General features: G+C 41.2%; 1 protein-coding gene across 1 annotated transcript in view; it reads left to right on the plus strand.

Moving 5' to 3' along the window:
* shank1 (SH3 and multiple ankyrin repeat domains 1) overlaps positions 1-19,836 on the plus strand; it is a 56,497-nt gene that overhangs the window by 12,954 nt on the left and 23,707 nt on the right. Inside the window, exons 3-14 of the mRNA XM_062408965.1 lie at positions 149-220; positions 1,153-1,261; positions 4,050-4,204; positions 4,877-5,044; positions 5,847-5,963; positions 6,913-6,990; positions 7,648-7,714; positions 7,963-8,132; positions 10,966-11,087; positions 11,929-12,077; positions 13,942-14,055; positions 14,992-15,067. Coding sequence (XP_062264949.1) covers positions 149-220; positions 1,153-1,261; positions 4,050-4,204; positions 4,877-5,044; positions 5,847-5,963; positions 6,913-6,990; positions 7,648-7,714; positions 7,963-8,132; positions 10,966-11,087; positions 11,929-12,077; positions 13,942-14,055; positions 14,992-15,067 — 1,397 coding nt within the window. The remainder of the gene's footprint in view (positions 1-148; positions 221-1,152; positions 1,262-4,049; positions 4,205-4,876; positions 5,045-5,846; positions 5,964-6,912; positions 6,991-7,647; positions 7,715-7,962; positions 8,133-10,965; positions 11,088-11,928; positions 12,078-13,941; positions 14,056-14,991; positions 15,068-19,836) is intronic.

Raw genomic sequence — 19,836 nt, forward strand, 5'->3', positions numbered from 1 at the left:
GTGAAGTAGAAGATCAGGTTTGTTCAGAAAACCAGTTAAAGCTTCTCGGTGAAATAAATCTGCAGGCCCCATTTTGGGGATCCAGGCCAATGGAGAATTGAGGACAAAGGATTAACGCTTCCGTTTCTACCCTTTTTTTCTGTCTTAGTTTCGATACAAGACCCGGGTGTACAAACAGACCAATCTGGATGAGAAGCAGCTGGCCAAGCTGCACACTAAGGTCTGGAGATCTTCTTTACATGATATGTGAGCTGCATGTTACATGGCAAACTGTGAATGAATGAAACTCAGTACATAACAGCTATGTTTGTAGGTGTCGGCATGATTTAACGTGCATGGTTTCCATTCACATTTACTGGCCTTGAATGCACTGCAGTGTATTATACTGCACTTTACTTCTATACCCAAAACAGAAAGAATAGGGATTGCATCTCTTTTCAGTATATCGTATATCTTGGGCAGCCAAGAGGTCAATGATGGTGAAGTTGATGCTGAAGGAAGAATTCTCCGCAGACCCAGAACTTGCTTGTTTAGTTAAAGTTTATTACACAGAAGTCTTCACAGGTCAGGACGGACTCTAGAAATCCGGAGACATTCACACGCCAATAGTGAAGCCCGCTTTGCAGGCGTCAAACATACAATATATATAGGGGTTGCCTACGCCCATGGCAACATCCCACATCCCATGGTTGAGAGGTGCATGACTGCATGTGTTTGAACGCATAACATGTAAATGTTAGGATGAATTCATAACAACATGCCTCGTGCTTAATAGACGAAAACCCATTTTCTACACTCATCCATTAAGGGGTCACAGATCATACCCTAGGGGAGAGAACTAATAAGAAATGCATAGAAGAACTACTGAGAGTCTAAAGATTGCGGCGGCATGCAACATGTGATTCTGGTTCATACTAAGGTTAAAAGTAGCAGAATATACCACAAGTACAAATAACTAAATCAAGAGAAATAACTAAAATCATGTTCACAATTTCATAAAATTACAGCAAAATATGTGTATATGCTATAAACGTATTTGCTGCTATAAGACATAGAACAACACCACTTATGTCTCACAAAAGAACATTTCACATTCTGTGATGATACCATATATCTGAGTTTGTTCTGTTGCTTTCTTCTCTCTACATGTAGGCCAGCCTGAAAAAGTTCATGGATTATATCCAAACCACCGCTGTGGACAAGATGGTCAAGTTCTTAGACAAGGGCCTCGACCCCAACTTCCAGGACGGGGACACCGGCGGTAAGGAGGGCCCCCGAAACATCAAGTGTCACAGATGTTTTTCCGATTTACTTCAACTCCGACACAGTCTCGCAGATACTGAAGTTTAGATTAGCAGTTTAAAGCAAAGTGTCAAAATAGTCTGGTTCACGTGAAAGTAGCTTGAAAACTATACTAGTTTTGCGTCAAACAAGATCAGCCATGTTGATGGAAATTTTAATATGCTATATAGTGTCTGTTTGACTAAAGCATGCAGGACAACATAGTTTAATTTACTTCAAAATCTGAGGTTGATCTGATGATGAAATGTTGTACACTCTTGATATCAGTCCCCTCAATATGCCAGTTTTTCTATTAAGATGCATCAATTATATAATAGGAATTTGGTGAAAATGTGAAAAAACAAAACTGAAAGAAATGTTGACCCATACCACATACGTCCACCAATTTCCGTGGAAATCTGTTCTGTAGTTTTATTTAAATCCTGCTGCGGAAAAATCCTACCAACTAATAAACCAGCCGATAAAAGGTTTAAAGCCTCTAAGAAATATTAAGTCTTTGACAGAAGTCAAGTGATTTACATAAACCAATTATGTAACAGTAAATTTAAACTCCATCCTTCCATACACAGTTTACTCTACATAAATGTACACACTTACAAGACCTTCATCTCTGTCAGTTGTGTCATGTCTGTCCACGGTGTATAATCTCAGATGAGTCGCACCGTTGCAGTAAACATTCTGTGTAAATGTGCGTTGGAGATTCAACGCATTTGAGTTTCTGATGAAGATATTTATATTTATATTTAGCTCTGACGATGATCGTTTTTTGAACTACTCTCTGAGCATGGTTGTTGCAATGCTTCAGCTGGTGCTTATCATTTAGAGAAATCTAACACAAACATGCTCTTATCATGATAGCCGCTGAAATACTTCTAGGTCAATTCACTAAGTTAGGAATGGACTACTAGAACACAGCAGTTCTTTGATCTGTGGCTCTGCCGTATTAACTTCACCTTTACACTCTTTGCTAGCAGCAACTCTCGCGCTCCGCCCTCTGCCCTCGGCTCTGCAGCGTGTCGGCCTCACACTCTGTCAAGGAGCAGAGCCGGCGCTGTTCACAATTTGGTGGCTTTTCTCAGGACTTGTTAGTGCCTGGGGGGGGGGGGGGGGGAGTGGGGTGTGCAGCAGATGGCTCATTTGCAGTTTGTGTGTGCTTCTCTGTGTCACTTCAGCCACTCTGGGAGCAAGTGTCAAAACATAACCACAGCCTGTCATCATGGGTGTGAAACACATTTCCACTGCACAGCATCAGGGCAGAGGGGGAACCCCCGGGCGCGTCATACCTCCTCAGACACGACGACTCCCCAACCCCACCATCAGCTCATGTCGCGGGACAATCACAACCTCAGACTAATATTCATGGTAAAATAAGAAAAGTCAACATATTCAGTCTTGATCAGTCTTGAGGCCTCTGCAGGGGCTCGAAAACGTTCCCGCCTGCATGATTTAGACATTTACATACGGTGAATCACCAGAGAAGCATTTTGACTATTTATTCAACACTCTCGCAGAGATTAAGTTGTGCTGCTGAGTAACCTGGGAATAAAACTGAGCATGTGATGGTGGGATTTAGGATGTCTGTTCTATGGAGTGACTCTTCTTTAAACAGTTAATGTAGAAAACGGTCCCTAATTAGGAAATTGTTACACCTAGATTACAGTCAGGAGACTCTTCAACCCTAGGGCTGGAGTTGGCCCTCAGGAAAGTTCCATAGGACCACCACATGCTGTGGATCTGTTAAACCGGCTGCAGATTTCCAATAAAGCTACAGAATCTGAGGATAATGTCTCATGACATTTAAGGTGGTGATCTCCTGACTTTTCCTGTAGCGCCTCCATGGGGTTGATGTTTGTAAATTTTGGTGAAATGATCATCAACGATGGATGTGTCTTCATGAGATACATTGCAGATGTTCGTGTTCTCCCCAGGATAAAGCGTAAACACTTTAGCGATGCCCTGACTTTTCCTTAATTCCCTTAATTTCTTAATGAGTTTACTAATAGTTGCAGTAGCCTACTGATTTTAACAGCAGCAGGTTCATACTAGCATTTAGCTTCAAGCACCACTGTGTCTAATTGCAGTCAATAAGCCATTGACCTGACTGACAACACAGCTGGAGTTTTGTTACATAGAAAATAATTTATTGACCACATATGCAATTAGGTAGATTTACTCAAGCACAAATATGGTGCTTTGTTATGAACAAAAACGACCCAACAAATATACAAGAGGTAAATATCTGTAGATTCAATTAATTTAATCAAACACCAGATTTAGCTTCCAAAATGTGATTTTTAAATAGATAACATTTAAGTTGTTGAGATGTGAACTGTGAGTCAGACAAAACCTTGAAGCAGTGTGAATGTGACACTGCAGGTAATTGTGATGACTGCCAATATTATCAAAACATAATAATAGTTTGACATAATAAAAAGATTAGCTCCCTCTCTACCAACTGCAACAGTGAAATGTAGCTTTTTCATGCATCAATATGTAAGAAAAGCTAATAATGTAATATTTTCCTGATTACTTTCTCATACCTTTCCGTTAGTTCTAAGACTTTCTCATAATAGAGTATTCTGTAGAGTCTACTAGGACCAGTGTTTGTCTCATATTCAAGGACAAGGTTGGTGCTCTCTCTGAATCTAAACAGAGCAAAGAAACGCAGCTGTGGGTTTGACTTTTGCTCTCGAGAATAATCCCCCCAACCATAAATAACTGAATGTGAATCTGTGTGTGTCCTCCAGAGACTCCTCTGTCCCTGGCTGTGCAGTGTGAGCCAGGTGGAGGTGAGTCCATCCGCGTCCTCGCCGAGGGAGGGGCTCATATTGACTTCCGTGCCAAAGATGGACTCACACCTCTACACAAGGCTGTTCGAGGCCACCGCCATACAGCCCTGCTGGTAAACACTCACGCATCACAACAGCAGAAAGGGCCGCTCTTATATCACCATAACAAGTGACTGACAAAGAACCAGCCGACACAGACAGTATCTGCAGGATGGATACGTGCCATGAATCTGACACTGCCATCCTCATTTGTTTCCTTATAAGTAAACAAGCTGAAGACAGAATCAACAGACTCTCCCACTCAGCAGTCCACACCAGCCCACACACAAAATGCACAGGAACAGAAAAACTATTCTTCTATACAACCAGGGTGAAAATCTTTTCAGAAATTCAGCTCCCAAATCACCAAGAATGCAGGCACCAGTGGATGGGAAACTCCTTCAGGGGGTAATAATGTGTAACGTCAAGCACTAAGGAAAGGATCAGCTGGTATAATGCAGAGAGATTTACAGTCGACCGATTGAAAAAAACAAATTCTCTCCAGTCTGGGGTGTTGCATGACCCCTCTGCACCCCTTCCTATGAGTTTCCATCTTTATTTTAAATCCACGACTCCTTGACCCCCCCCCAATGTATTTTTCTGCTTCCTGTGTTTCTATTATCGTTCTTTTTCATGAATTCATAACAGCGTAGTAGCTGCATAGTTTCTCAAACTCCCCACATGTCATCATGACTTATTCACGACCTGCACATGAGGTTTATCTCTTTCTCCGCGGCTCCCTGCAGGTCCTCCTGTCTCTGGGAGCATCTCCGGACTATAAGGACCGACGAGGGCTGACGCCGCTCTACCACACTGTGCTGACAGGGGGCGACACCTCCTGCTGCGAAACACTGCTTTACCACCACACCAAGCTGGGCATCAGGGATGAGAACGGCTGGGACGAGACACACCAGGTACACCAGTGTGTCTTTGTGTGTGTGATGCCATTCCCTTTAGACTTGCAGGGATTTTAAAGGGATTTTTCTTAAGATGTAAGACAATATTGCAGTAAATAACTACAATTCATGATAAATTTACTTTTCATTTTCTGCCATGTTTGCCGTGTACAGTTAATTCAACATAAGATAACTGGTAAAACCTCATGTTAGAGGCTAAAATAAGAATATCTAGTTGGGTCAGTGGCCTATTTTGTATTTATTTATGGGATGTGACGGGAAAGCACCTGCCTCATGGTTGTTTAGTTTGTGTTGTTTGTATCCTGTGCGTGCGTCCTTTTTGTAATGTACAAGTGTATTCTGTGTTCCAGTGTCTGCATCTGCCCCCACATCAAAACCCATTCCAATACTGCACCTCTCATCCTTTATCTCAGACACCTCTCACCCTTCACCCCACCCATCCTGCTTCCGTGGCCTCATGACTTGCAGCGATGAAGTGGATTGTTAAGGCCAGGGGAAAAAATATATAATAAAGGTATCAGCCTCTTCATCTTAGTGTGATCACCCACACGTCACTTCATCAGCATGAGTCTCTTCAGCTCTCCAAGCCACTCATATCCTCCATCTTATACTTCCTGTGTGTTCACTGGGATTTGACTCATACATTTAACATTGATACTTTGGTATTTTGGTTCACCAAAGCCTGTACTTTATATGTGATGTAGGTGTGTGTCCAAAGGAGAATTAAAAATGTTTGGATATGATGTAATAATTGGCTCTCAGTTCGTCTCTCGCTGTCTTCTGGCCCTTTGATTATCAGGCCTGTCAGCATGGCAACTCGCAGCATTTGGAGCACCTCCTCTTCTATGGGGCGGATTCCTCCTCCCAGAATGCCTCTGGAAACACTGCCTTGCACATTTGTGCTTTATACAACAAGGTACTCATTTTTTTCATTGTGGCTTAAATAGAAGATAAAAGAGACAATATATGTTCTTTATCTCTTTGAACATACAGAATAAGAAGGTAGTCACAAAAAGCCGTATACTGTGTAACAACAGCACCAACCCCAGCTGCTTCACCTAACAGCCAGAAAGATGCTGTTTACCATTCTGTATAAGTTCTTCATATTTGTAGTTTCAAGGCTTAAAAGCTTAAAATACAATCTCTCCTGAAGTCTTGTCAAATGTTCTTCCTCATCAGAAAAAGCAAGTTTTGATTAAATATTTACCTGAAACATCACCTGAATGTACCTGAAGCTCAAGTATTCCAATGCTTTTATTATCATTGCACAGTGAACAATTAATTTAAGTGTCCCAGTTGCACAAAGTAACAGTTATACAACCCACAGAAATATAGACACAGTACAATTTAATAAATAAACATACAAATACAAATTATAAAACACAGGGTATTAAAGCAGATGAATATATGATGCCCATAGTTAAAATGCAAATTATAATATTGTACAGTTAATTTTAATATTATTGAGCTTGGTTAAGTTGTTTTAATGTACTTGGATAAACACCTGTCCAGAGTCTGCAAGAGAGAGGTTTTAAGGACCTGTAGCACCCTCCAGAGGGGAGCAGTGTGAAACAGTGTTGACATGGTGAGATGACTCACTTATGATCAATAATTGAAAAAGCTACAGAATCTGAGGAGCCGTATGTTTATGCCTTTTGAACTTTAATATAACTTTAGTTAATTTTCACCTAAATATGTTACAAAAACACATTTGACATGAAAAATAAGTAAAAAGAAGGAATAGGACACCATGCTCTCTGAAGCCAATGCTCTTATGAATGATATACCTTCCTACGCTAAGCAGTAATTAAAGATTTGATATTTTAGGACAAAACCTGTGCATTAATGTACAGTGTCTGTTGCAGGAAAGCTGTGCACGAATTCTGCTCTACCGGGGAGCAAATAAAGACACCAAGAACAACAGTGGGCAGACCCCGTTTCAGGTAATGGCTGAGTGCGTGGCTGGGTTATTATTACGTTTGTCGGTGGGTGTATGGTTCAGTGTTTTATTAAGTTAATGTAGCAGAAAGCGCCGGGGACTAATTTCACTTTAAAGCATTATTGTGCTGCGATGCACACAAAGGTCCCAGGTGGCAGGAGAGAGTGTGACCCCTTAATCTGGATAAATTAACTCTGTCAGTGCAGAAAAAGCCAGCTGAGACTATCCTGTCGAGTGTGTGTCGGTGTGTGTGCGTGTGTGAGTGTGTGTGTGTGTGTGTGAGTATAAGAGAGGGAAAACTAAAGGGAAAAAGCTTTAGTCTGCTTTATTGTGCCCTGACCTGCATCATTTTTTTAAGCATTTATTCAGTGGGGGAAAGAATGCTTAAATATGTTTTCAAGTGTTCGCACACTATTATTCTTTATCAAGAAATTAGGAAATCTCATTTGTTTTTGACTTTGTACTTCTAGATATTCTATAATCTCCAAAGAGATTAACTTGGATTTATCAAGGGGATGATCTGTAGGTTTGTGTTAATATTAATCTAAACAGGCTACAGCCACCAGTGCCTACAAAATAATGCATATCTGTGAACCTGTTTCTGCCGCCTCTGAGACGATATCCCAAAAAATAGCATTTTTATTTTTGTTGTTTATATTAGGTGGCTGTCATGTCCGGCCATTTTGAGCTGGGAGAAATAATTAAAAACCACCGGGATACAGATGTGGGTAAGTAGCTGGGGTCTGGTCTGATCTTTTCATATTCAGTCAAATGTTCCAGTTTAGATATTCGATTGAAAAAAAGCCAAATATAATCTTCAAGAGGGGAGTTAACAAAAAGAACCAACAAATTAAAAAGGATGTATAACTATAGCAGCACATTGGAAAAAGTCTGGATAAAGAATGTAAAGAAATATAGGTGAAATCCTGCAGGAAAAGGATTGACCCTCTCTGTACCATTTCTCCTCAACTCACAGTTCCCTTTGTGGAGTCTCCAAAGTACGCCCCCCAGAGGCGAGAGAGCGCCCGCACGCTGACGATACCCCACCCTCATCCCTTCCTGCGGGCCAACAGCGACAGCAGCATGAACCTGCCGGACTGGATGGCAGTGCCCAACGCTCCGGTGACCAACATCGTCTCTGTTCAGGTGTGCCCCTGTTTGTGCGTGTGTCCATTGTGTTTTAAGTTAGTTTCTTCTGAATTGATACATACACACTTTAAAAATGCATAAAATAAGTAAATTATGTTTCTATCTAATTTAGCTCCACCTGTGGGGTTATGTTTTCTCCACTGTCCGTTGGCACAAATCACCGGATCAATCAACATGAATCTATAAACAATTTGTTATCACTTTACAAGATAAGGCTCTTTTTTCTTTGTTTTTACATTTTTATTGATTAATTCATGGTTTTGATTAAAACTAATATCAGGCACATTTAGGGAACAGATCCCTATGAGTGTGTGAAATTTGGTGCAGCTTGATGGAATTAAAGAAGACTGTAAGTTCTTGGTGAAGATTTGTGCTTCAATGAGTGACATTCTAGTTATATGCTTTTTTACCATCAGCATCAACTATTTGTATATGAATATATAAGTATGATCTGTGTATTACTGTGAGTATTTTGATGCAGATTATCAAATTAAATGTTTCAGTGGTCAAAATAACAACATTAGAGGAAAGTGCAATCTTGGTCAAAGTTGTGTCACACACAGTTTTCAATTGTGCACATTTTGATCAAGAAAATATAAGTTCATAATTCAGATTGTTTAACAACCATCATATGTAACATTTTACCTTGAGTTACTTTTTTTTATCTCACTGCAAAGTCAAACCACTCTGTGCCAACACTTGTAGTACTGATCTTTAAACACTGGAAGGTGCTGTGTCTCAGACGAATGAAAGGTTTCAGCTGCAGTTCACTCTGTGGAACACGTGGTACTGGATTTGAGGCAGTTTAAATTCAATTAAATTGGTGATTATTGATGATTTTTTTAAATCTAATAATTATATTTTTTACTCAATTAATATAATAATGAATCTTTCTCAAAATTAAAATGTAGAAACTTAGTATGCACTGCAAGCCATTATTCCAGAACAAAACATAGCCTAGTTTGCACTGTTTTTACAGTCCCATATCTTTCCAAAATAAAATAAGTGCAAGAGCTTGTTCCAGCAAGTAAAATGAATCTATCAATCTACATTAAGCTGTCCCACAACAAAATAAATGAAAACCAAAGTAAAATTCAAGTACCTTTAGGAATAACTAAAAAATTATCTTGAAGAAGCCTAGTAGCTGTATCAATGCCTGTATGAAGTCAGAGACTGACTGTCAAATAAGATAAAGTAAGATATAAGTAAAGTAAGTATAATTTCAACAATGATTATTATTAATTTTCACACTGACCTGAAGAGTACTCTAATAATAGAATGATTAGGGTTTTAGCCTGTTGCCTTGCTCGGCTTCACCTGAGCAAACAGGCTAATGCCCGTAACTCAATACGACCCGAGTCTGTGGAGAAGTCTTCACAATGGTTTGTCGCTCGGCTGCTTGTCCTGACAGAGAAGTCGAAGACGTCTGTGGTCCAGTTTCTGTGGTAAGTCAAATATAGTATTTATGTGTTAGTAGTGATGAGCAGGTATCTGTGTTTCTGTATCTGGCTTGTTAGCTTAGCTCAGCTAGCCTCCAGGAAAGAAAACAGCGGTAATGTTGATGCTAACGGGACCGTACCGGAGTTACTCAACAGACACAACACCGACATGAACCGGTCCAAACGGCAGACAGAAGCAATAGAGTTTGTGACGATAGAACTTTTAAACTGAAGGCGACTGTGTGTGTTTGGAGACTAAGCTCCTTTCTGAAGACTTTACTGAATCTGTTGTTGCGGTGTTAAATAGGTGAACATGCAGAATAATGTATTTGTTTGTCACATATAAATAAATCCTAGGAAGTGTAACTTTACGAGAATAGACAGTCACAGAGAGAACCTGAGGCTGATGTCCACCAACTATTTCCTAATCAAAGTGAAGTGATTATGATCTGATGAGTAATAAACTTAGATTTTTATCATCCAAAACCATATTCAAATACATATAAGTAACACTTCTTCTGCAATAATGCCATTCTTTGATGTTTCCTGTCATTTTATTAGGGATGGATGAGCCTGAAGGACAGACCTCTGCTGACCGTGTTCTGTCTCTAATGGCTAAGATGACAGATTAAAAAAAATTGTTTTTATTATAAGTGTATAACATGTGTATAACAAATATATGAAATGTTATTCTACCTCCTCTGTGATATTAAAGGTGATAATCTATCACATTGCTTGTGACCTCTCATATCAGGCCTCTCTCTGCAGGAGTCTGATGGGAGGAGTTTGGTCGTCAGGGAGATTCACCTCTCCCCCATGGCTTCCACAGCATTTGGTTTTGGTTGTATATTGATTTCTGCATTTACCTTTCCTTAAATAAACATATTTTTAGGTAAAGCTTGTGTGTGGTCTCCCCTACTTTATCCAGCTTTGAGCCGGGTAGTAACAGTGCTGTTGATGACAGCCAAGATCAGGTCCCTAGACTTCTCTGTGTGAAAACAGAAACATATATACTAAATATGAGAACTGCTCATAACAGCAGGGTGTGGAGATTATAATCTCATCTAAATTCATTTGACATCTGCACTGAGTCTAATTCACCGTAAATTTCACAACAGGCTAAATAAACGAGATGGTAATATTAATGGTGGTTATACGACCCTGTTTTAGAACATTTGTGAAATATAGTTACCATCACATGCAACCTACACGTGTAGCTTATTCATATTAACCTATACTTTTTCGTCATACATTGAATATTTTGTCCAGCTGTTGATTTGAGAGCCGCAACTGCATTGTTCTAAACCAGAATATTTCTGATAGGGCAGGTGGCAGTAAAATAATGTTAATATAACATGTAAATATCTTTTAATTGTCTCTCTCTCTTGCAGGGCTATAAACATACTGGTACCCTGCGGAGCTCCAGCAGTCCCAGAGGAGCGAGGACACGTTCCCCGTCAAGAGGGAGGATCGGTGACAAGGAGGACCGGAGCAGGCAGAGCCGGAAGCAGGGGTGAGTGGAGGAGGCTGAGGTGTTTCTATTCAAATGGATCTAATTTAAAGCAAGGCCACAAAGGGCTGAAAAGTGGTTGAAAGTTCAGTTTGTGGAATTTAGGGACGTCTTGTGGTGAAGTTGCGTATTGTAGCTAACTACCACTCACCTCACCCTCCCCTCCCAAACAGGAAAGAGAACCTGTGGTAGCCTCCAGTTGTCATTAGCAGGTGTTCAGGTTGACCAGTCTGAGCTACTGTAGAAAACATGGTGGGCTTCGTATATATGTGACCAGGTCCTTACCCTCAAAGATGAGCTAAAGATCCTTGACCTCCCAATGATCCCGTTTAAAAAAATCCTGATTTACGTCTACTCTAAACTCTCTGCACTTTTATGTTACTGTATGTGATATTGTCCTTTCTATGTTTTGTCCAGTGGCATTTTGTCGTGTCACTGTCATCAGGGCCAATGTCTTTGTTATCTTTCATTCATTCTAAAAAGTATCCATGATTGGCAGAATAAATTCCCTTTCTGTCTTCTGTTTTTTTTTTTTATCTAAGGATATTTAGAGATGCTTATTATTGAGTTTATACGACCATCATGTTTTGAAAGGAGCTGTTTATTCGATAGGGGTATTTATAGTAACTAGTATTCAATTAGTTAATGAAATATAATACATTGATATAAATTACACCATCCAACACTATATAAAGAAGTTCCAACTAGCTTCACCTCGAGCAGTTTTAATAATATACAAAATTCTCCTTTTCATATGTAAATACTTCTTGCAGTTTGGTGCTTTAATTCGGTGTTGATTTATAGTTTGTAATTACCGTGTATACTTCTGCTCCTGTCCACCTAGGCCTGCTCCTGCCAGCACCCCCACACAGACAGCAGGGCAGCGCCGACGCCTGTACAGCGCCGTCCCAGGACGAGTCTTTGTCGCCACTCGAGCGCACTCTGCACAGGGAGAGCGAGAAATCAGCTTCAGTAAGGGGGACAGGGTCAAAGGTGAGTATACCCACGTTTATATTACATCAGGACAATCTGTGTATGTGTGTGTGTGTACATATGTCCGCATGCTGGAGCTGAATACTGTATTTTGTCTTCCATGTGAGCTGAAAGTGTCTTTCTGGTTGGAACTCAGTGTTTGTGCTGTTGTATAAGCCTGGTATGAACATGACATGAAACACAGTGAACCTCTGTTCTGTCAAAGCACCTGCAGAGGTGTGTGGAAGGACAAATAGGCTCTGTAACAACTAAATGTGTCAATTAAAGAAAAGTTTACCTGATTCTGACACACAGTTTTCATAGCCACTAGCATGCAAAGCAATGTTACTCACACCTTGAAAATATGCAAGTGTCTCTGTTTGGGCTCAGAACATAGCCCCACGTCGTTCCTAATAATGTGTAAACTGCAGACTGAAGAGGGTCACCAGTTTTCAGAAAGAACTCAGTGGAGTTCATATCTCCATCAAAGCAGCCAACAGTCCCCTTATGTAACCACATTTAAATTCAGTAGGTCTGGATTTTTATTTGGATCTGCACCAGATTGCTCACACTCATAAATATTAGTCCGCTAAACATGGCAGATTTTTTTAAAATCAAGATTCATGAATCATTCTCTGAGACGAGATGAAAATCGGTGTGTTACAGAAAGTGGGAAAACAATTCTTAGATGTCCCCTGATCAAATTCCACATCCGATTCAATAAAATCTTCCCTGACCAACACCCGATCCTTCTACTGAGCTTTGTGGTATCCGTCCAGTAGTTTTTGTGTAATCGTATTCACAAACAAATGAACGGACAGGAGTGAAGACATAACCTCCTTTAGGTTAATATCAGTAGACCACAACACCTTGGCTAATAATTTCATCCAAAGCAAACACAGCTCAGTTATAACACTGCTTTATCAACGTGCACATACTGTATATACAAACATTACTAAAACACAGGGCAAAGAATGCAACACAAGCATCCCACAGACGTGTTGTTCATCACTGTCGAGCGTTTTTTCCTCCCACATGTTAGAATGGGCAGGCTGCTGATGACAGTGGTGGGATTCAACCTTTTGGCCAACGTTCAGACCAGTAAACCAAAAGAAAAATGCTCTAAAAAGCTTCATACCAGTAAATCTGATTTAACGAAGCTATATGCAAAAGTTTGACAATTTATGAGATTTGCTTTGTTTCAGAGAGTGGGGTGAGAAGATGAGTATTGCTCTCACATCTGTCCAACTGTTGCACGGATTTAACAATGGAGGTAGAGGGATTTGGTTGCCTTTGAAGAGAGCCAGGCAAACATGGTTTTCGCCTTTAACAGACAGAAGTCGTTATCACTCAGAACAAGAAAGTACATTTTTGCATTTTACCAACCAAGCATCTTTTGACTGTAATAAAATCTCTTGATAATGAATACGATAATCAGTCTTCAAACACTAAAACACAAACAACCTCGACACCGGTATAAATGGTGAGTGTGCATGGAGACAGATCAGTATCCAGGCCAGGAGAAGTGTCGTCAGATGAGTTTGTAAGTCATTTCCCTAACATGAGTGTAAGGTCTCTGTATATGTCTGTATTCAATGTCTGCAGGTATGAATATGTGTGTGTTTGTGAGTGAGTCTAAGGTGTCGCCAGGTATGTATGTCTTGGTGAGTATGTACGAGGTTTGCATGTCCTTGTGTGTGTATCCTTATTATTTCTTTTCTGTGTGTAATGTTGTTGTCGTCTTTTTTATGTGCGTGTTTATTGATTTCTCACTATTATCTGTGTGTGTGTGTGTGAGAGACAAGTCGCCCTTTTTCCTCTGACACACTGGTCTTTCCTGCACCCCCCCCCCCCTCCTCCTCCATCCCTCCCTCCGTCCCTCTAGTGTTGAGTGTTGGCGAGGGTGGTTACTGGGAGGGGACGGTCAGAGGTCGCACAGGCTGGTTCCCCTCCGACTGTGTGGAGGAAGTGATGCTTCGGAGCCAAGACAACCGATCAGGTGATCCCAGCCGGTCACAAACGCACAGATGAACATACACGCACATGCCTACACAGCAGGGTCATCAAGAAAAATACCCTGCATCACTGCTTTTTAATACAGAGTTTCACATTTACCTGAATATTGTGAATTTTCTACTGGTTTAGCCTCGGTCAAGATGCTGGTTTTGACTATGTGACCATGCACATCAAAGACAAGAGGCTACTAGTAAATCTAGTCTGCAACTGATCATGCCCTTGCATTACCCATCCCTCCTCACCAGAGTGGGATGGATGGATGGACGGACACCATGAGAGAATCCCTTCAAATTTGGCAGAAACACTCAGAGATGGACTGATTGGATTTTGATGGTCACAGTGGCCTCAGGTACTGTGAAGGCGATTGATCATGAATTCCCAGAGGCAATTTTTTTATCAAAGTAAAGTATTAAACGCTTATTAAACATACAAGCGATATTCTCCATCTTGTCCTATGTTCTGACATTTCAGTAGGAAATTGTAACGATCCCCAGATTTTAAAAGCATATACAGCATAAATCAAGATATATATCTATATAGATATATCTCTCTCTCACATATTGGATGCTAGCAACTCCTTTGAGCCCAAAGTAACATACACATTTCTTGTTTTGCTCAACTAACATTTGAAAACCCAATTTGAGTGACGTGACATAAATAGAAGGAAAACCGCAAACCTGGAATTCAATTTTTTTCATTTAAACATTCGATTCATACAAAAATATTTGTCAATTACAAGTCATTAAATTGTTCTTTTTCTCCCTGTACTAATGCACATAGTTGTCAGAGCTGGAGGTTGCAGATCCCAAAAGCGACTTGTGGAAGGGAGATGCTGGATATTTCCCATGATCGTTAAGTCGGTGAACAGTCGCTGTGTAATCTGATTAAATGTCGGTTCCTGTGGTTTTTCTGCTTTCAGAGAGCCGTGGAGAAAGAGCCAAACGGTTGTTCCGTCATTACACGGTGGGATCCTATGACAGCTTTGACGCTCCCAGGTAAGTGTCATGTACTTGCAAGTACTCATATACACAGGTTGAGTGGTAGAGGTCAATCAGGTCACATCAGAGTGGTAACAGAGGCGTGTCTGAGCTTAACACAATGAGGGGCAGGGATATGGACCGGTGCCTGTTCAGTGCGATATTGATTAGGACCTAAATAAAGTATGAAAATTTCCCATCAGGACACTTAGATTTTGCAGATTGGCAGATTAGATTCAGATTGTTATTATTCACCTGATCTCCTCCTGCTTTTGTCCACTGAGTATCTCAGTAGGTTAATAAGGAGACAACGGCTTTAGTGAAGTGTGTGATGCATGGACGGGATCCTGGAACTCAACCTGACAACCTTTTCATTTTGACCTCACTGCTCCACTTGTTGAGACCACCGCAGATGCTGGCCCTGGATGTAGCTGTATGCCAACATACTGTACACATCTAGCCAGATAAGATGATTCATGCAGTGATTCATAAGTGTGTCCACTGCTTTGTGTGATGTGTTGTTGATTCATGCGGCAGGATGACGATATGCGAGGATTCACTGCCATCAGGTCGAGAGGCTAATGTGTCTGCTCTGGTACTGGAGTCATCATCAAGGCAGAGGTTGACCAGCTGAGTTTTGACTGGTTGGTTTTGCTGAATTTAACTTGTGCAGACAGGCAGATTATTTTGTCCGATCTGGGTTTTAGAGTCAATCGCTTGCTCTGTGTGTCCTTTTGGCTCTGAGGTGCAGAGTACTGTTGCCAGGCTGCAGTTTGTAGGTGGGCTAGACTTCGATAGATGGAGAAGGTTCTTTCAGACCACGGATGACTAAGTGTGAAACTTCTTTGTGTTGATCAATGTTATGAAATCACCAGATGACCACAACTGACCTTGATGCCCACCCTGTTTGAACTGATGCATATGTATCACAGAAATCTCAGAACAGCAGCTGAGTGCTTTTCCTTTTAACAGAAGGTCATTATGCGTTTCGTATTAACCAGTGCAGTGCCCGTTGTAAACCTGCCTGTTTGGAATGGGCTGTTTGCTTGTTTGGTGGTAATGCTGGTGTGTAATTGAGCCGCAGCAAATACAGACAGAAGAAAGGCCTCCAGTCCACAGAACCATGAAGCTGCACAGCTGCTAATACAGATATTCATTCCACCAACTGCAAAACCAGGATCAAGTCTTGCACATTTATTCCTGCTTAGCATGTAGTTGCTATATCTGTGGAGCTGCAGTCGAGCATTGCTAGAAAATGTTCTAATTCAGCTTTTTGAACATCGACCCACATTTTCTCGAGACCCTCTGGAGGTGATCTGTTGACTCACAAGTGCGCACAACTCCCCTGTATTGATTGTGGCCATGTGACTTCTCCTCATTTAGGGAGACCGATGTAATGACATTCCCTTTAATGCCTTGCATCTGCATCGCGGCAAGGGTAGTGTCGCTCCTAGGCAAACTCATTTCCGTGTCCAGGACTTGGGCTGAGCAAAGAGAGAGATTTATTTACATAGAAATAAAGCCATTGTCAATCAAATGATTCATTTATGTGAAATGTCTCTCTCTTTCCCTCTCTCTATTCCCCTTTTATCACCCATCATCATTCTTCATAATTCCTCTGCTCTCTTTGTACGTCCTGCATTATTTTCTTTTCATGTTTTATTTCCTATTCAGCCTTTCTATCTCTCAGCCATTCACATGGTATCATTTATTATTAAAGTGCTGCTGATCAACAGGGACATTTTCATGCTGGTGACACACTCAGCCATGCAGACTCACATGCTATGTTTGCATACACGCGAGCACACACATCATGGATAATTAAAGCTGTGTGTAGCGCAGCATAGAAGGAGCCCGAGACAGCTTGTTTGGCCGAGCAGTCGGGCACAGCTGACTCAGAGCCGCCCTCACATGGGCCTACTTTTGCAGCCTTTATCTTTTCATGTAACATCTCAGCTATCCCTCTTTTCATCCCTCTATATTTGGCTGCATCTCTTGACCATCTCTGCATCCCTCCCTCGCTTTTTATTCATCACTGTATTGCTAACCCCCCTGTACTTTTTAATTTTCCTTCTATCACCCTCTCTCCCCTGTGGTGTCTCCATCTGGAGGTCATACACTGAAGGGCACTCTAAAGACAGAGGAGGGTTGAGGAGCTTGGGGGGGAAGAAGAAAGGCGTCCCATGTTTCGGAGAAAAGAGACATGTGTATCGTTTGTGTTGTCTCTGCGACCATATGGAGACACAAACATGGAGCTCTGCCATGTTGTAGTACACATCATTTTGTCTGTGGTGACAAAAGCAACCGACATGAATTTCCACGACTCCAAGGATTCTGATTATTTGGTATTATTGATCGCAGTGTCAGTTTGATCTTCCACTTCGGTCCAAATTGAAATATGTAAATATTATTTGATGGATTGGCTACTTGACGACTTCTGACTTCGCGTCAGCAGAAAAAAAACATGTTTCTGCAAAAACATAGATTCTTAACTAAAAACATTCATCTCCAGCTGTTCTTTTGTTTAGTTCCCATTACACCTCTAAGCATGGTAACATGCTAACAGTCTAAGCCAAGGTGGTGAACAATTGGACTGTGAGTGTCCAATTCCTCCGACTGTACAAAATTGAAGCCAGATATTTAGCATGTGGGCTGTGCCATCTTGTACTGGTGACATCATGTGAAGCAGGAGTCTGCGCAGTAGTGATGGGGGGGAGTGACGGTAGCAAGGCCCCGCCAATACACACACTTGACCAATTGTGAGTCAGTCTCAGCTGTCAATCATACCGTTTTCAACCTGTTTCTATGGCATCAAATAGCTAATTAAAACCAAACTTATCAAAAACAATTGAACATACATCTCTGTGATATGAACCACCTAAAATAACTGAAATCAACTTTTTGGAAAAACTTTTGTTTGGTCCATGTCCCTTCTACTAAAATGGAGGCGGCAGAGCATTGTGCTCAATGCGGTTCTAAAGCATAGCCTCACGTGGCTGATAGTGTGAATGTACACATTAAATTGTCTTTATTTCCTTTTTTGGCTAAAATTGTTGTCAGAGAAACAATTAATGTACACATCTTTTATTAAGAGAGTTTCTCCCAGCACTGTGTTATTTTACGTCAAGTCAACTTTTGCACATTTAAAACCATCAAAGTTGACTAAAATAACCACTGTATTGGCTAATATGTAAGACCTGTTAACTAGTTAAAATGCCAGAGGGAAGAGGTGGGTCTAGCCTGTGCTTTGAATGACTCAGTGGAGGGGGCAGAGTTTCTTCCACAAACTAAGGTCGTCTTGTGATAGGAGAAAATCCTCTAAATCTGTATTAAGGTCACAGAAAAACAAAGCTCAGTTAAAGAATGTACATTTTTTTGAACAACAGCCACTTGATCCCTGCCAGATAAGTGGAAGCAGAAGAAAACAAACAAAAACCTATAGCACTCTTTAAAACATTAAGGAGGCATTCAGAAATCATAAGCTGCATTTGCTAGAAGTAAAACTCTTCCAACATTGTTTTTCTCTATAAAAGTGACAGCTCACCTGATCTGTGTCCTTGCCACAGATGCACCGAGCAAGTCCACACAATCTGTACAAGCTGCTGCCCACATGAGATCACATTTGGGCCAACAGTGGGTCGAATGAGGACGAGCGAGCACATAGTTTGGAGGAGCATGGCAGAGCATCCTGCTAAAAGCTGCTGCTGTAGTTTCTTGTAAGACACATGCTTGTGCATATGTGAAACAGGAGTTGGTTGACATGGTTTTTCATAAATAAAGAATGTTATATTCGACGCGGAGACGGTAAACAGCATTTAAGAGGGCGTGTTCAGTAAAATGGATGCACAGATGCTCACACGTGTGCGCACACACACACACACGCACACACACACACTGTACTCACAGAATCACAGCGGTATACCCTGACATGCAGGCGGACAGGCAAAGAGGCATAGATGAGAGGGGAGAGAGGACAAGAGTTGTGGTCATTCTCGTGTACAGGAGGGATTCAAGAGGGTGACAGAGAGAACAAGTGGTGGAGGGAGGTAGGACTAGTCGACAGAGGACAACTTGGACATACATGGAAGAAGGCTTTGACAGAGATGATGTGAGTGCCCATTCGAGAGAATCTGTACCCCTCCTCTCTCTTTCTCTCTCCTCCTCTTCCTCCTCCTCCTCTTCATCCTTCCACCACTCATCCACCAGCTGTTTCTATGTCCTCTCGCCTCTTCCTGTCTGCGTCGATGCGTCTCCTCCTCCTCCCCCCTCCACCCCTTTTTACGCGCTCTACCCCCTCATTCATGCTTTGTTTACAGTTAATGTGTGAAGGGAGTGTGTTTGTGTGCATGCCAGCGTGCATGTGTGTGTGTGTATTTGTGTGTGGTGGGTGAGGTTAGGTGTGTTTTGACACCTGGGGTCAATAACAGCAGGATAAGCAGAGGCTCCAAAGGGATCTGACGCATTTATGCACAAATAAGAGTCAATATTTTTTTAAGCTTTTTCACGTAATTACATAATAATAATGACAATACATGTCTTTAAACATGTCTTTAAACGTAATGTCACATGATTACACCTCTCCAGTGTCTCAAACTTCACAAGCCTTCTGTCATTCCCCCTATGAATTCATTATTCCAGTTAGGACTGTATTGTATGGCAAAGATTTGTCTCAGCCGCATCAATTTTTATGAATGGAGAATCATGACAGTGACAGATTCACAAAGTGAATACTATACATACAGTATATCTATGGGAAGTGAGGGAGTGAGGAAAAATGGATGCAGTTG

This window comes from Platichthys flesus, chromosome 16 (genome assembly GCF_949316205.1).
Source record: "Platichthys flesus chromosome 16, fPlaFle2.1, whole genome shotgun sequence".
In the NCBI taxonomy this organism is placed as follows: Eukaryota; Metazoa; Chordata; class Actinopteri; order Pleuronectiformes; family Pleuronectidae; genus Platichthys; species Platichthys flesus.